This window comes from Micropterus salmoides, unplaced genomic scaffold, assembly GCF_014851395.1.
Source record: "Micropterus salmoides isolate LMB-PRFRI ecotype aquatic unplaced genomic scaffold, ASM1485139v1 Ms_hic_scaffold_9, whole genome shotgun sequence".
Lineage (NCBI taxonomy): Eukaryota > Metazoa > Chordata > Actinopteri > Centrarchiformes > Centrarchidae > Micropterus > Micropterus salmoides.
In genome coordinates, this window is record NW_024044681.1 from 25,709,585 (window position 1) to 25,727,329 (window position 17,745).

The 17,745-nt window shown below is 40.3% G+C and overlaps 1 protein-coding gene across 1 annotated transcript in view; it reads right to left on the reverse strand.

Moving 5' to 3' along the window:
- The window catches only part of lrch2 (leucine-rich repeats and calponin homology (CH) domain containing 2), a 29,713-nt gene extending 14,335 nt beyond the window's left edge, over nt 1–15,378 (reverse strand). The window contains exons 1-13 of the mRNA XM_038708925.1: nt 15,088–15,378; nt 6,991–7,135; nt 6,600–6,726; nt 6,403–6,508; nt 5,922–6,058; nt 5,165–5,295; nt 4,832–4,919; nt 3,449–3,545; nt 3,227–3,324; nt 3,065–3,132; nt 2,367–2,471; nt 1,832–1,900; nt 621–683 (exon numbers count right to left, since the gene is read on the reverse strand). Coding sequence (XP_038564853.1) covers nt 621–683; nt 1,832–1,900; nt 2,367–2,471; nt 3,065–3,132; nt 3,227–3,324; nt 3,449–3,545; nt 4,832–4,919; nt 5,165–5,295; nt 5,922–6,058; nt 6,403–6,508; nt 6,600–6,726; nt 6,991–7,135; nt 15,088–15,328 — 1,475 coding nt within the window. The 5' untranslated portion in view covers nt 15,329–15,378. The remainder of the gene's footprint in view (nt 1–620; nt 684–1,831; nt 1,901–2,366; nt 2,472–3,064; nt 3,133–3,226; nt 3,325–3,448; nt 3,546–4,831; nt 4,920–5,164; nt 5,296–5,921; nt 6,059–6,402; nt 6,509–6,599; nt 6,727–6,990; nt 7,136–15,087) is intronic.
- Nucleotides 15,379–17,745: the final 2,367 nt, after the last annotated feature.

Consider the following 17,745-nt stretch of genomic DNA (forward strand, 5'->3'; position numbering starts at 1 on the left):
CAGTTCACTTGTGAATTTCGTTTGTGCCTAAGAAAATTCTAAACACAAGGAAATTGGCAAATCTCACAAGTTTTCTGGAGTATGTGACTGATTAGAATCAGAAGTTCAGCACTAAAAAAATGCCCTGTGATTAACCTGGAAAGTGGTTTTAAAAAGCAAGTTAACCTTTAATGCTGAAATGATTAGTCCATAAAGTCATTTATCAACTTAATTAATTAATATTTATACAACTAATCAATTGTGAAAATAATTCTAATTTCAACTCTGTCAAACGTCAGCTTTCTAGCTGCATTTGGCCATAATGTTAGGATCTAATGTAGTCTATTATATCAAGTGAAATATTTGCTTCTAAATTTGATGTTTTCCTTTTGTGTACATTTTGTGCAGTTGGAAACGAGCTACAATGTATTTTGAAAAAATATATAATTCCTCCAAAATTATTTTTCATTGTCTTTGGACACGTAACGTTTTTATCAATCAGCAGAGATAAATTATAAAGTATCTAACATAACAATTATCGCAGAGGTTCCTGGTGGTCATTACCACATGCCCTCTACAAGGGCTCCACTGTAAATGTGTGCTTGTTGTCAGCGTGACTGAACATGTTGTACAGTACATACCTACGAGCGGTCTGTGGAGGGGGCCTCGGTTTGCTGCTGGAGCTTCCAGAGTGACTTAGGAATCTGCAGAGGGAAACAGATGCAGTTGCAACAGTCACTCAGCAGGAAACATGCCCCCCTCTACCATACTCTCACCTTTCCTCTTACAATATACACCTCAGACAATAGTCCAGGGCTGGTGTCAGAAATTCCAAAAAATCTCCTTTCCTAACCACCTTTCCTTGACCTTGATGGAAAACGTCATGAAGTCAAGGAAAGAAGTGAAGGAGAATTCATAAGGAAAAGAGGACTGCGGGGCTCAGAGAATCCGACTGCTCTTTTCTAGACAACGTAATTATGCGATGGTGGATATTACTGATGTGACCTGCCGTGATGAAACTACAATCTTCTGAAGACGGACTACAAAAAGTGCATCTTTGACGCTGCGCCCTGTCTTGTTTTAATGCAGGCCATCTAAAAGGTGGACAACTTATCAAGATAGCAAAAAGGCCTATAGGGTAGGCTAACAGTCGCCAAGTCATGGAAAGGGTTGTCACATTAAGAATGCTTGCTCACACTCACCCTCCTGCCCAAAAATTTATCAACATGAATCCCAATTATTGTGCTTAACCCCTAGTTGCCTCTGGGGCAACTAGGGGTTAAGCACAACTGTTTATTTTTTGTTTTTATTATAAGTAAACTGCTGCTACTGCCAACACTGGAATTTCCCTTTGGGGATAAATAAAGTACCCATCACTCTCTCCCCAACTGAGTGGTGACTCATGTGACATAGTGCAGACAGATTGTTAGTGGTATTTACAAATAGAAAAAAAATCTGGGCTGAGTCAAATTCATTGGAAATTTCTACAATCGAGCAACAAAAGGAGATTCATCTGCACAATAGATGAACTGTATTTATGCGTCTGTTTATAGACTAATCCTCATTTAAGCATTTATCAAAGTTTGCATAAACTAGCTCACTTTTTCGTGAGCTAGTTTCACTTCTGATGGAAACATTTTTTTCATAAATTCAATCATAGAAACAGCTGTCCACATACTCATTCATATGGGACAAGACAAAACTAATGAGGCCTGTTAGGGAATGTATGTTGAGGCAGATACAGAAACACACCAGAGGCATGCTGCGTTAGCGTGTTAGACATGATAAGTGGTTATCTACCCAGTGTGACATACAAACTGTCTATACATGATGCTAAAGAAAGTGCATTTACCTGTGTGCCCGGCCAGTCACTCTCCGTCGATGAATAAGACTCTCTGCTCTGCAAATTAAGGACCGCCGTCTGAAAGCCATAAATCAAATGTAAAAAGACGATCAGGGAAAGGACAAGAGTTGCCAGACAGTAAGTGGAGTGATGCTGATAAGAATCTGATTTACAGAGGTGAAAGAGATAAATTGGTGATGATGGAGTGATATTTGGGGATGTATGGAAAATGTGGATATTGAGAAACAAATAATGAATCTACAAACATAGGGGTGATGAGATGATCTTGTCACAAGTTGTACAGTTCTACAATGTCAGCTTACATACCAGGAAACAATCTTGCATCTAAGCTGTTAGCCTGACCTGGCAGCAGCACAAATGTGTATACTGTATATGTTACGTGATGAGGAATAAAGAGAAAGTAACAGAGGAAAGAGGTGGATATGGATATGAAATGAGGATCTAAACTTATGGCAGTGCAGTGTTTCAGTGAGTACGGGATGGCTGTTGTTACATTACTAGAAGAAAAAGGAGAGTCACACACCTATTCTGCTGCTCCTGCTGCAAAAGCTGAACAGCAATCTTCCTTAGATCCAGCACTTCCTTCAGCTCATCATCCTCTTCTTCAACTAGCTGCTCCTTATCAGACCTGGGAAAAGTTCCAAATCAAAGTTATCATCATCCGAAACTGTACACAGCTTAGCCATTTTCAACTCAGCACAGCTGTCAAAACACAAAAGCATCTATGACATTGTGTGTATATAAACAAAATGATCTAATCCATCATCTTTTTGAACACAAATTTATTTGTCCTTGAGGCCATGTAAAGTAATCAAGGCTGCACATAATTTTCTAACATTGTACAGTTAAAAACAGCAAAATATTTGCAGATGTTTTAAACTGACAGACTGCACAAAGGGTATTTTCTTGTGTTTATGGTCCACACATGATCATCAAACAGACCACCCACTTCAGTAACATTACACTTTAGATTTAGATGTTACATAAGTACGGAAGCTGAGGCAAACTTCTCACTTTTCTCACACTTACTGCTAGTGATGACAGGAACTAGTTCATTGGTTCAGCTCCATCAGTGTAGTTGACTGATGAGTTGTCAACAACCATTACCTAAGTGGTTGCTCAGTTATGTGGGCGGTAGAATACAGAATGCGTGAGTGTTCCATTACAACTCAAGCTAACACAAGTTGTTTGTTTGATTGCTGTGTTGAACAATGCACTCACCCAGACTCCTCTTTCCAGCTGTCTTTATCTTTGCTTTGGTAAGACATGTTAAGAACTTTCTCCAGTTCCTGAAATACACGCAGACACACACACACCATGTCCTTTTAATTACTTTTTGTTATGTTGGTATAGATAGATAGATAGATAGATAGATAGGTATACCTTTATGCAAGACACATGACAGCTCTGCTGCCCATCACACTCTGACAGAGCAGGATCCTCGTCCGGGTTGGGCTCTATAAAGTCATAGAGATCCTGATCTGATAGAGGGAGGAAGCATCCGCGTTCATCACATAAACTGTCATATTTTAGGCACTTCATTCAACAACCCCGAGTCTCTGTTATTGCTGTCAACGAGAATATGTGATACTTATTTTCGGTAACCTTTGCAAGAGTCCATTTTGGAGAGGAGCAAGAGAGCATCAGCACGGGCTGTCTCTGAAACCTGAGAGTGCAGGCTGACTGTGTCATCGTCTGAAGGCTGCGGGAGAAGAAAAGAATGAGGAGTGAACTTTGAAAGTTTGGTTCAAATGGGTTTGTGTGCTGGTCTTTGCACCTGCATTTTATTATTACTTTTAATTACTTTTTTAAATATTTACATAGAAATGTTTGCACATAATTGTCATTTTAAATTGATATTGAGTGAATGATTGTGCATCAACTGCAGAATCTGCATCACAAGTTCACCTGATTCACCCTATACTTCATCTGCATTTTCTTTCATGTTGCCTTTCTAACCTTGTGCGGTAAACAGTCAATTATCTTTACATATTAATCACTATTTATATTGCTCATCAATATTGAGTTGAGAGTAGGGTTGGGTATCATCCTATCATCCTATCCTGTAGGATTTTGCAGTACACTGTACACCGATAAGCAGAATATAATTTAAATTTCTTAATGATTCATTTGGAGTTGGAATATTGGAACCAGTTCTAATGTGGAACTGACTCTTGACGCCCAACCCTAGTTGACAGTTATAGCTACACCCCAAGGTATCTAGGCAGACATATCTGTGTGATATCTTTGACTGAATGGAATCTCTAATGATGTCTGCTGTCTCAGGAATAACGATATCTGTTCTCTTCTCACGCAATACTTTGGCTCAGCAGCAGCAGGCTACCTGTGACTGGAGCAGAGGTGGACTCCCACGCACGTGTGTTTTGAAGTTGTGGAATTCCACAACAACTTTAATCTTTCCACCAGTCACTCCCTAGGAGCTTCCCAACTCAGTCAATTGCTCCGATCACATTCTTTATATTAGTCAACTACCCCAGTGCCCAGTTAGCATTCAATTCTTGCCAGATAGTCTACTGCCAAGGTGCATTACCTATCTAGCCATTTTTCTTCTATTCTGCCCACCTTTTCTTATGGTCCTCAGCCTGTTTTTTTACCTCTGCTTTGGTCTCTTTGGATTTGTCTGCTTGCTGTATCTGCCTAATTTTGTATCACCAATTGCAAGGCTGTCTTATCCTTTTTTTTCTGGAGAGTCTGCTAGAGCTATTGTCTGAACCAGAACCCACATTTCCATTTGTTAGATTAACTATATATCATGAAAATCGGACAAACCAACTAAAAAGAATAATTACTAGCTAGCATCAGCAGTGTTTACATTGCTTAACAGAGTATAAGAAAGATAATTCCACACAGTGTACTTTGAGATTCATGAATTTAGAAATGTTGCATTCAGTTAAGTAGTAAAACATGATAATGTGTTTATCATGCATTGACAATGCCATCAGTAAATCTTGTATTTTGAATTCTGACCTCAGTTGTAGACAGCCTCTTGTCACCATTGTCACTACCAATTCCAGAGTCAGGCCCGTGATTCTTATTGGGATAAAAATCTTCCATGCTGAAAATATGCAAAACAAACTGCACATTAGAGCTCTCTTTTTGTAACAGATAATAATAGATAGATAAAATCCAATTTGCAACTGCAGTATAATGAACAGTTTGCAGAGTGTGCTAAACATAAGTCTTCATCACAGGGAGCAGGTGTATGTTCAAATAATGTGTTAAATGGAACAGAAATTATACAAAAGTAGGTGCACTGTGTGTCATGCCATGATGAAACAATAACAATAAATGTGTCAGCACCTATCTGTAAGCGGCTGTGGGATGCAACGTTTTCCAAGGGATGGGAGGTCCAGGGTGTCTGGCTTCTTGTCCATCCTACACGCCTGGATGTTCAGGTACTTGAAGATGTGAACTTTGCCCTTGAGACAAATCTGAAACATACACATGAATACAAGGTGTCTCTAGAGTCTGAGTTGTTGTAACCACTAGAAAGTTGGATGTTCATTTATCCACTAGACAGAGCAATTGTACCATGTTCATTGTGTGTGTGGGATATGTATGGGGTTAAATCGATGTCAATATCATTGTAATACACTATGAGTCACAAATACAATTTGTAAACACAAAACACACATTTGAAATCCACAAACAAACGCTCCATGAGCCACAAATATGAAACACGATCTACAAAATAGATTAAAAATTGACAAACAATCACAAATTACAGTTTCTACAAATACAGTCTAACTTGTATTTTTAAACCACTGTTTCAAGACATGCGTACATTTGCTGTGCAATGCTCAGTATTCAATTGTCAAATCTGTGTGTGGTCACAGTGTATTTGTGGATCGCTTTGTATTTAGACTGTTTTTGTTTGGAAACTGTCATGGTCAAAGTGCATTTACAGTGATAGTGACATTGATTTACCCCTATAGACATGATAACTGGTCAACTCAGTCACATACAGGAAACCCATAAAATCCATTTATGCTGCATGTTGACACCATAATATACTTGACCTCCACAAAATGTGCGTTCATAATATGAATTCACGTACCTGTGCGGGTGGAGACTGCATAGGATTGTTGTCTAGGATGATGTGCTGCAGCTGCCTGAGTTTCCTGTAGGCTGCAGGAATCTCTGTGATCTTATTGCAGGAAAAGTCAAGTCGGATGAGAGGCAGGTCAGCTAACTCTGGAAGTACAGACAAAGTGGAGTCCATAAAAAAGAGCTTCATAAACACCTTTTGTTGAATGTGATGCTCAGCTTTCAACATGCAAGGGGGAACTTGTGTGGTACATGTATTCGCACCCGTTTTAGACAGCATTGCTTAATACATGTTTCTCATCTTCATCACAGCTGCAATATGACAGCTAACACAAAGCAAACACTACAGAATTGTAATTCTTGGCTATGAAAGGACTTTCATTGTTGCCAAAACTGTCACTCTAAACAAATCTAAACACCTGTCCCTCATCTGCAGCTGCCACTACCCAATTAGCCTGAAAAATAAAATACCCAGAGAGTTAGGGACTTACCCTCAGGCAGCATGTGAAGACAATTCTTCCTGATGTTGAGTTCTCGTAAGGCTTGAAGCCTCCCCACCTGAGCTGGCAGCACCTGGATCTCATTACAGCTCACGTCCTGCAAGGGGAGCCAAAGTGTAGGAAATGGGATTACTATGGCAGTACAACATGCACAAGTTCATGCGCACTGACACATACACACTGCTCACCAATTCCATCAACTCTTTGGCCTTGCCAATCTCCTCAGGGATGGACACAAGCTTGTTGTTGCTCACAAGCAGGACTTTGAGGGGGAGGCTGAACAAGTATTTTGGCAAAACTGACAGGAGATTTCGGCTGTAGAGAAAGACAAAACATTGACCTACATATGAAATAGTACACAGAGGATGTAACATTGAGTATCTGGTCACTGGGAATTGAGTTTCAGCAAAAGAGGAAATGCCTCTCCTTCATGTAAGCATGTTTACCGTGTTAGATTTCAGAAAGGGGAATGAGCACTTCTTGAGAGACATAAAGCTGAACACTTAAATACATTCACTTTTGTTGTATATAATGAGACACAGGAACCAAACTGAAAGTATAGTGTTAGCAATAACCCACCTGATGTCAAGATAAGTCAGCATCTGCAGATTGATAATGGCTTCAGGGATGCACTTGATGCAGTTGTGATAGAGGTTGAGCGACTCAAGGGGTGCGAATAGACATACTTCTGGGGGGATTTCTGTGAGGCGATTCTTCGACAAATCTGCAAGGAGGAACAGGAGCTGATGAAATATGTACAATTTGAACATACGGGTGACATACATATTATAATATTTTCAAGATCTGGGCACCGTCCATAATGTTTGCTTTAGCATGAGGCCATAGACTTGAAAGATAATCAATACGTGTCTGTGAAGGAGTGGTGTGCAGTGTACCTCTTCATCGAACACTGGTCTAAGATTACACCACAGTCTTGGGCCTCAGTGGCTTGAGTGCTACTGGCAGTGTAATATCTCAGTATTTCCAATATTGATCTCACTGGGAGTGGCACAGTAATGGCTTTAGATTTGTATGATTGGTGGAAAGTGTTAGAACTCACTCCAAATTGTTTCTTTTTGTTGAAAGATCAGTTGCATGCAACATAAGCTAACCACCAAATGGTTATTTTAAAAAAGGGAGTTTTGGGCTGCTTCTTGTAGAGAAGAGTGGTAGGATTTCTATGCCACTGTCTAGTTTGGAATAATTCATAGAAATTAAGCTCTTGTACAGGATTTATCATTCTGAGCTTGATCATTCCGAGTCTTTTATTAATGGTTTATATGATGCCCAAATTATATTACTGCATCTGTAGATGTAATATGGAAATGTAATATATTGACATAAACATAATATAAATGCAATCTAATGTGTGTATAATATATATATATATATATACATATACGTGTGTGTGTGTATATATATATGTGTATGTATATATATATGTATATGTGTGTGTGTGTGTGTGTGTGTGTGTGTGTGTGTGTGTGTGTGTGTGTGTGTGTGTGTGTGTGTGTGTATATGTATATGTGTGTGTGTGTGTGTATGTATTCATATATTGTAGAGTCTACAACCATGCTAACGGCTCTGTGAGGCTGTACTTTTACACAGTGGTACTCTGAACTAAATGTTAATGCTAGCATGGAAACACACTGACAATGACAACATGCTGTTTGGCAGGTATAATGCTTACCATGTTCACCATCTTAGTTTAGCATGTTAGCATGCTAACATATGCTAATTAGCACTAAACACATTGCACAGCTGAGGCTAATGGGAATGTCATTAGTTTTGCAGGTTAGTTTTGCAGTTAATATGGGATATTTCAGTCCTACAGACAAACAATCTGACATTGCCGTCTCTAGAGAAAAAAAACATAAAAAAAATTAGGCATCCATGTTTATATATTTAAAAATATTCTTTAAATATAATGACAATATATTTTATTTTTTTATAACAAGGTGTAATTAAAAATATGTGACAGAGTTAGAAAAGACCTGGTTATAACAATTTGCTGCAAAATCACAGCCTTATCAGCCAAGAATGAATGTAAACCCTGCTCCAGCCGATGAATATGAGCACAAGACTCTCATATGTATCTGCCGCTCACGATAAAATATTTAGACACTCACTTGGATATGTAGGCAGATACTGATGGTCAAGCTCATCACTCTACCATCTGTCTACATTCAGCTCTTTATTATACACATACATCATGTACTAATTTTTACCATATATAATCAACCATACTAATGTTCACTCTGGTTTACATTTTATGCATGCCTTTGGATCATGCACAAAGCCTGAGTATCCCTCAAGGTTGCTGAATCACTCAAACAGCCCAAGACATTTCCATGCACGCATGCATGCAATCCACACATCTTTATCTCTCTCTCTTTGTGTTTTTCATCAAAAAAACTCTAACACAAACAGTGTCCATTTAAACAGGAAACATGAGGATACATGGGGACCTATGAGAAAAGTACATGTAAGGACGACTCTTACTGATAAGACTTCACCTTCAGACACATTGATTCAGTAGATCAAATCAGTGTGTGTGTGTGTGTGTGTGTGTATGAACAATCCAGTCTTCTGAATTATCTCCAGGGGACATGATGATTACTTCATGAGGAGCTACACAGCCACAGATAAAAACATTTTAATTTATTCCATCTCACCTAACTGAAATGCCACATCCATACTGAAGGAAAAGCAAACATTCCTGCACCTCTATCCCCCTAATGCATGTAGCTACCACCCTTTATTAAACAATGAAGCTACTGTCTGGGCTTTACTGAAAGCAGTTAGTGATAAAGAGGTTTCTGTTTACTGTGAGTGGATTTTGCAACCTTTATTCCCTGCTCCCTGAGGTTACAAGACATCATGAGGAGAGCAAAACTGTTTTGGTGCCTTTGAACAGGCTTTCTGACAAGCCTTAAATGACCAACAATAGACCAGACAGGACCTCGTTCTGTAGCTATGGTCTAAACTCAGACAGCAGCCAGTAAGCAGAAGTGAGCAGTAGGCCATGAGACAGTCAGCAGCACAAAGGGAAAAGAAGCCGAGAGGTTAAGGGAAACAGAAATTGCCACATGGGGAAAGACCAAAGCTGAGGTCACAGAGTAGACTGGTTTTCCATTAAGAGTAAATGCTGCCTCTCCCTGAGGCTCAGACCTTGATGCTGTAGCCCAGCTGTAGCCTATATAGACGACTTCCCCAACTCCCTGCCTCCAGCCCCACAACTGGGGATTCTTCTGTAGCAGTGGAATCATGTGTGTCGATGGGAGATGGGGGTGGGTGGGGGCAGTCTGTGTGAGCCTGTCCATCTCCATCCCCTTCTCCAAACCAAGCCATGCACCATCTGCAGTCCACAGTGGGCCTTTTATCCGCCTGCTGGTCGCCAAGAGCTCCCGCAGGACAAGGCCTGCCAGGCAGATGAGCCCTCCACCACAGCTCCACTACGCTGCACCCTCACGCCAAATCGGCAATCTATTCATTTATGTTGCTAGTGCAGATGATGTCTGGCTTTGTCTTCACATGACACAGCAAACTCCGTGATAATAGATATCCTGCTGAGTGCTCAAGCAAATCACAGACCACAGTCTCTCTTTCTTCTGTGAGTTGCTGCAGAGGGCTTCTAAAGGAAATATTTGTTTTAAGATTGCAATAAAAAAACCTTAATACAACACTGCAAAAATATTACTTATGGTCTACAAGACCCCAGAATCATGTGCAAAACTGACACCAAAGTACTTCAATCCTAAAGGTCTTTACTATAGCAGCAACTTCCAACCACTACAAGGTTCAATTTAATGAAAACAAAGAAGGAACACAACAAAAACATGATTTATTGGGGTTAATTATTTGTGCCCTGCAGCAGATGTGACCACGCTGTCTGGCTGGCAGGTTTTGGGTGTGGTATGGAGCGTCGCTTAGTGTTCAACATAGACAGGTACCTTCTGTAGGGCACAGAGTTTGCCTGGGTATGGACTCAGGTGTTGGATGTTCAGTCAGCTTGGTACTTCTACTATCAATCTGCTCCTGCAGATTCACCAAGAAGACTCCTTATTAGGCTTTCAGAAGCCACTTCAACAATGATAAGATGTGTTGGGGGCAAAGAGGCTTTTATTGAACATGAGGCTGGTGTCCAGGATGCCTCAGGACTTTGGGGCAGACATTCTTAGTGTTCTTTAAACCTCAAATTTGCCCCTTACAATTGCTGACTGAATGTAATGAAATTTTAAAAAAATCACCCATATTCTCATTGTAAAAACCAGACCAGGAGCAGCAGCAATACACTTAGCTTGTCACTATAACTACCTGCTGTTTGAGTCACAGTCATTAAAGTCACCTGTGGGAGACAACACTGCTAAAGTGATTATATGTTACCTCTGAATGTAAGCAATCATTTAATACATTTGTCAAGAACAAATGTCTAATGTGTAGGTTATCTGTGTATCATTGTGACATGCTTTGTTTTTAACTGCTGTTCAGACAAAATGAGCAATTAGAGATGTAACATTGCTGTGTAATGAGCAATTGTACTTATTCATTTATACTGTATAGATATATTTAGAAAACAGTGCTTTATTAATTTAAAATAATGTACTGATAGATAAATCAATAATGAAAATAATCATAAGTGGTAGCCCTAAAATTAAGCCCCAGCTAGCACAAGACAACCAACATACTTTGAATGTATTTCTTGTTTTGTTTTGTTTTTTACATTATGCACTGGCTTAAATTACTCGAAAGGTTATTTCAATTCAAGGGCTTGTGAGAAACAGGTCACTTTTTGTTAAAAATATCACATGTTTCCGACCACATTATCTCCACGCCACTGTGGAGAATACTATTGAGCAAGCATTTAAGAAACCTTCAAAATGGGTTTAATCCACTAGACATTGGGCATTTACTGTACGATTAAAACTCTAATTACAAAATCATTTCTTTATATTACAGTGTGTAAAATAATAAGCATCATGGGGATACACGTTATTCACAATAACAATCCATCATTTCATTTTGGTAGTTTAGTTGTTTTATTCAAATATTTAACAGTGTGTGACATGGCATTGTGTTTTCCTTACTGACAGTTATGCATATATTCTATCTAGGCATGCAAAGGCAAATCTAGAAGGAGCCCTGAGGGAAGAAGCTCAAGTTGGGAATGTGGATTTTTTTTCAGGCTACACTCATATTTCTATGATGTGTCATGTAAAAATATTTTTTTGGAGGCCAGTTCTTTTGAGTAGCCTCCTAGCAGTGCATGCTATTCTTCGCAGACCAGCCATGACACGAATGAAGACAGGACAGGCTTTCATAAGACACCCAGAATATTTGATTTGATTTTAAGTAAGACAGAGCGCAGAGTATAAGTAGCAGCACAGTGTAGCTCTGTGTTTTTAATTGCTAAGCCTCTGGAGGCCTTTTGAATGAGTCGGCCTGCAATCTACTTCAATGAGCAGTGACACTTTCAGCATTTACACTAGTCCATTATTAAAAACAAGAATGCCAGATACTTCTGTCCTCGTGGAGAATGTCCTTCACAAGCTGTGTTGAAGCACTAAACCTATCAAGAAGCATTCCTACAGTGTGAGACATACTGTGTGCTTCAAGTCACACCCATTCAAAAAGTGGAATATTGATTTTGCCACCTGTTTCAACCAGCCCGCAACAGCACACTGTAAAAGTTTTGGACATGACACAGAGTAAATCCTGCAGCTTATGGTTTTTTGGCAAGCAAATCACTATGGCATGCACCCTCAGTTGGCGACAAAAACGTCATCTTTTCTTTGACCTCGCATCCTTTTCATTTAGAGCTTTATTTGGCTGTTAAATATTACACCAAACCCTTCATAAAGGATACAAGAATGCACTTATGTAGATTTGTAGTGTGATAACAGATTCTGTGCAGCCTTCAATTTCGCAGCACACTCATAAAACAAAGGAATATAAACTAAACTCCCAATCTACTGCACGACCTACATTCTTAAGTACACTGTAAATAAGTCATTATGTTCTCTCAGAAACCAAACAATGTTGTTGGTTAAAAAATATATTTGTTTATTAGGATTCCCCAGAGCAACCACACACACAAAACCACAGCTGATCCTCCTGCTGTCTACACTTTGTTGTATCTCTGACAGTACTGCACACAATGAAACACACTGCATGGTGCTGCAGTGGAAGCACAGTCTAACCTAACGTGTGAGTGGTTGTACCCTTGGGGGCAGGGTAATTGCAGGCAGGTGGCGTGTGGGGATATGAACCTGAACATCTGTCCAGGTTGATACACTACTCCCCAGCCCCTCTCCAAGGTCAGGGCAGCACTTGCACTTTCCCATGGGAAAACAAACTGACTGGAGACAAACTGTCGGTAGCACACTGCAAACACACACCCTTGTGTGAGCATGCCTCTCTCTTTCTCTGTGTACACCGACTGGAGCCGTCTGCTGCTCATTAGTCAGATGGAGGCCACTCAGTTAGACCCTGAAAAAAGCCATTTTAACTTCTAAAACCAGCAATGGGATGGACTGAAATTCTAACACCCAAACACCCAATTAATGGTGGGATACCATGCTGTTGCTTCAGTTAAGGGCCCAGATCTAATTATTCCACACACGTAAAGCTTTGTATTGTAGGAGAAAATAGAGACACATACTATCAAAATAGTTTCTACTTACAGGTAAATTTTTAAAAAAAAATGTACGCCCCTGTACACAGGATAAGCAGTTGATGATGAGTGAGTGAGTGAGTGAGTGAGTGAGAAGCTGTCCTTTTGAGAGAGATGAGGAAAAGTAAAGAAGGTTGCACCTGCTGACCTTTATTTTAAAATCAGCAGTTACCAAGAACATACTAAACTGCAAAGAGAGAACCGGTTTTAATTATTGGATTTTTCTTCATCTAAGAGGAATTTGCCTTTTTAAGTCTGAAAGAGCTGTTTCTTTTCACAGCAGAGATTGCAGTTAAAGTAAGGGTTTGGCACTGTGAGGTGTTGACATCTCTCCTTGCACATCTGAAAGTGAGACTCCTCTCTGGAGCACCTTCTATTCAAGGCATCTCGATGAAGATGTGACAAAAAGACTGCACCACTCACACAATCAAAAGGTGTGACAGAAATGTATACTCTCATATCGCTTGTATTTGCTACCCGTGTTACATAAGGCACACTCCTGATAATGATACATTAGGAGAGTCAAGCTTTAAATAGAAACCATTCAGCCCAGCAGGCCAGAAAAAGTGCATTCTAACTTCCTGTTGTGTCTTCCCCCCGAAATACAGCATGTGCATAATATTTAGCACTTCAGCTCTTCAAAGGTATATATAGGCTTTCACACTGTGCAAGCAAGCAATTTAAAATGACATCATTATTTCACATCATATCACTGCATTCATGTCCAAAATGTCTACATCCAGCCCAAATATACTGTGTTCTAGTACAATCACTTCTACTTCACATTTGATTCCATACATGCATTTAAATCTGTTCGTTTTCCAAAAGGTAGGGATCTTTAGAAAAAAATGTGTGCCTCTGTGTATGAAGAGGTACCAAAATCATTGAGCATAAAATTTTAATCTCTTGGGGTAAGGGCTCTCCAACAAACCAGCGGCTTGCCATGAGCTGCACTGGATGGAGTAACACCATATGGTATGTGGACATCTCAGAGAATGAAACCATCACTCTGAGATCCAGCATAATCTACATGTCCAAGATAATCATTTTGACTGATTGACAATATGAACATTTCTAAATCTGCCTGCAGTATTAAAACATGTATTTCTAGACTCCCCTAAATATGCTCCTACACTGTAGATAGCCTATCATGGGGCTATTCAAGTTAGACAAGCCCTTACCTAAACCACCATGTCTAATAGAAATGATGATGACCCTTGACCCTGACAACACAGCCTTCACAAAACCTGAGCCTAATACTGACCTAATATAATGACCTACTGACTGACTTGACATTATGAATACATTAGCTCTTGCAGAAATCCAATAACATAAAATAAGAAGACCAAAGAACAGATAAATATCAGACAACCAAAAGTAGACCAGTGTCTTCCTCTTCTTGGACAGATTATGGGCTATATGGGCATATGCACACAGGGTGAGAGGCTGCAAGTACACTGCATCTTTTGTCTGGTTGTGCCGAAAATGGGAAAAATAAATTAACATGTAGATGTACACACAGATGATATTCTGTGAGCAAGTATTTACACATGTCCTCTCATTTCATTCCTATTCTGCTCCAGCAGCCCGGTGATAAATCAACTGCAGCTCAGTGTGCAAACCACTGCACAGCGCCTGGCTTGGGTGCGCCTGCCGTCTCATGCATGTGTCTCAAGGGAGGGGGGCACTGAAAGCTGTTGGCGTCGACCAAAACAACCACACAACAGCAGCCGAGCCCCTTGTGCAGTAGTGGTGTGATATATGAGCCCGAGTGGACAGTAATTACAACCAGGATGTATACGTGCGTTTTCAGATATCAACTCAGTGGACGGAATATCCCTTTAAATATTGTCACCTACATGTTAATGCGCCTCTAGCCATAAAGAAATCCATGCACAATGCGGGCGTGCAGCATTCACAAACGCGTAAATCCGTGAGCAAATTTTTCTATGAAGCGCACTGACTCGTGGTTTTCTATAGACCATGCATGCACGGAAACCCACCTGCTTGTGTTGTATCGGTCAGATCGTAGCTCATCCCTGGGTACTCCCTCAGCTTCCTACCGCTCAGGTTCAGTATCCCCGAGCACACGGCATCCTCCAGAGCCCGGTCCAGGCTTCGGGCCGTGTGGTGCTGCTGCTGGTGCTGGTACTGGCTGATTCCCGGGCTCCAGTGAGGTCCGCTAGAGTAGTGATGGCTTTGTAGAGCCGTGACAGCTCCCACACCTCCCTGACTAGACGCCATTTTCGTAAAAAAGAAATTACTCTTACAATAATAAGAGCGCACAGCGGCAGTTTCTCCGCCCCTGCGCATACAGGGTACATACCCGGGACGAACGCTAGGGGATGGGCTTCTGAGGTGGCGGTGCTGCTGCTGGTGATAATGATGGTGAGCAGGGTATGGTGGCCATTTTAGGCTTTTACCCTTCCTCCACCTGCTACCAAACTCCCAGCAGGGGCCCCAGTGCAAGCACACAGGAGGCAGGGGCCCTTCATGCAATCATTCAGATGTCCTTTTATTTGGATCCCAATGCCTGGATGCTGTGGGTGGGTGGTTACAGCCAAACAATGAGTAATCACTACCATAAAAACAATACTAATACTACACAACTATATGGGAGAAGTACAGCACCCATAAGGCATTACTGATCTACTATTGTTCACTGGGTATGAAAATGGTTTATCACCTGCTGCTTCCTGTTACTTGCAGACTGAAGAGTGGAAGCTATGAGCAAAATTAGTTATCCATACGTAGACCATCACTGTACAGCAGCTTTGTTAAAGCAGGGTATGCCTGGGTCCTATGTGGGATTTCTTTTAGGCCAACCCCCTAATGTAACACCAGAGGAGCACTAAAGTAGCACAAATGCCCTTCTGGTTGATCCAAATACCTAGTCTGTTTATAGCCAGCGCAAATGTCCAGTACCATAAAACTTCAATTAATAGCCCGGGTATTTTATATGCTTCAATCACTGAACCCTGTATTTGGGACAGGCATCTATATGAGACAGACCTTTAATTCCTTTCCCACAAAACCCTTGCTCAGCAAAGATGGGAAATAGGCTACAATCAAATTGTTTATTTAAACTAGTACGAATATTACTTGATATATCTTAAAAATGATCGGATAACACACGAACAATGAATCATTAATTTGATCTAGCTCTGAGCGACAGAGAGAGAGAGAGAGAGAGAGAGAACCACAGAAATGATAAAAAATGAACGTTTCTGTAGTTATCTCAACTTGGATACATTTTTATGAAAAAAACGTTTTGATTCTTTTGATCAGTGGACCAGACCAGGCATCTATTGAGCGCTGCTTTTACTTGTCAAAATGTGTATGCGTTGTGAGGGACCAAGCAGTTAGGCAAGAGGAGTCACAAGAAAACTTCAAAAGATGGGGTTTTTATTTTCCTAAAAAAATCATTACAACAAATAAAGATAAAGTTTGGGCCCGTAAAACAGGTCAAATAAACAGACCATAACTGAAGTTCTGAAGATAACAAACTCAAAAATACAACTGACCTAGTACAAAAGAAACAAAGGGGACTTAAACTGGCTGATCAGACCAGTTTTGACGCACAAGGGGAGACTAACAATAATACTACTACATAAACTACAAATAACAGCAAAACCAACTAAACACTTAATCCAAAAGAAATGTAATCTTACTTAACCAAGCAAAAAAACTTAATATAATATAAATCAAAACTCAATGAGAATGAAGCTACCCCCCGGACATAACAAGCAGTGATAGTGTCCAGTTGGGCCACCTCCTCTATAAAGCTGCTCCTGCTCCAGGCACCACCCCTTTAAACCAGCAGACTGCATGGATTCTAATTAAATGTTTGCAACAAATGTATAACGTGTCTGAAAAAGTATATAAACCCAACCTAAGGAAAAATAACGACATGAACTAAGGAAGTGTCAGTGCATGAGGTTACCACTGTAACTGGTTTGGGTTTGTGGGGTGTTTTTTTGTATTTGTTTTCTGTGTTCATTCCCTGCCTTTGTTTTCTCTTCTCTGTAGTGTATGTGTTATTTTGGTCATTTGTTTATTCATCAGGTTTCCTTGTTATGAGTTCATTAGTGTCTCTATTCTTATTTTACGGTCTCTGTATTTTTTGCTTTTGATTTTTTGTCATCATGTCATTTATGTTGTCTGTGTTATGTTTCATTTTGTGATGTTCCTCGTGTGTGTTTCAGTTAGCTTTACTTCCTGTTTTAGTTTGTCTGCCCTACTGTCTCTTGTCATGTTTTACTTCCTGTGCTTGTTTCTGATTGTCTGAGTAGTGTCCCCTGTGTGTCATTAGTTTCTCCCTCACATGTGTATTTAAGTGGTTGTCTGTCTTTCAGTTGTTGCCAGTTCATTGTGGATTTACTTGTGTGGATTTTGATAGTTTCCAGTGTTGTAGTATTTTCAGTGTTTTTTGTGTGGCTTTACCTGTTCTGTGTATGGTCCAAACCTCTGTTTCCAGCCTTCAGCCACCTGGCTGAACGTACCAACTGCTTTTAAGGTGGCTTTGTGGCCATGGCTGTGGGACAAGGCTTCAAGGGCATACCCACACTGGGACCAGTTGCCTTGTACCATGCCCAAGCATGATGAGTTCATGTCCAAGTTCCATGCTCAGCTTTTATCCAAAGTAACTTAACAGTTGCTAT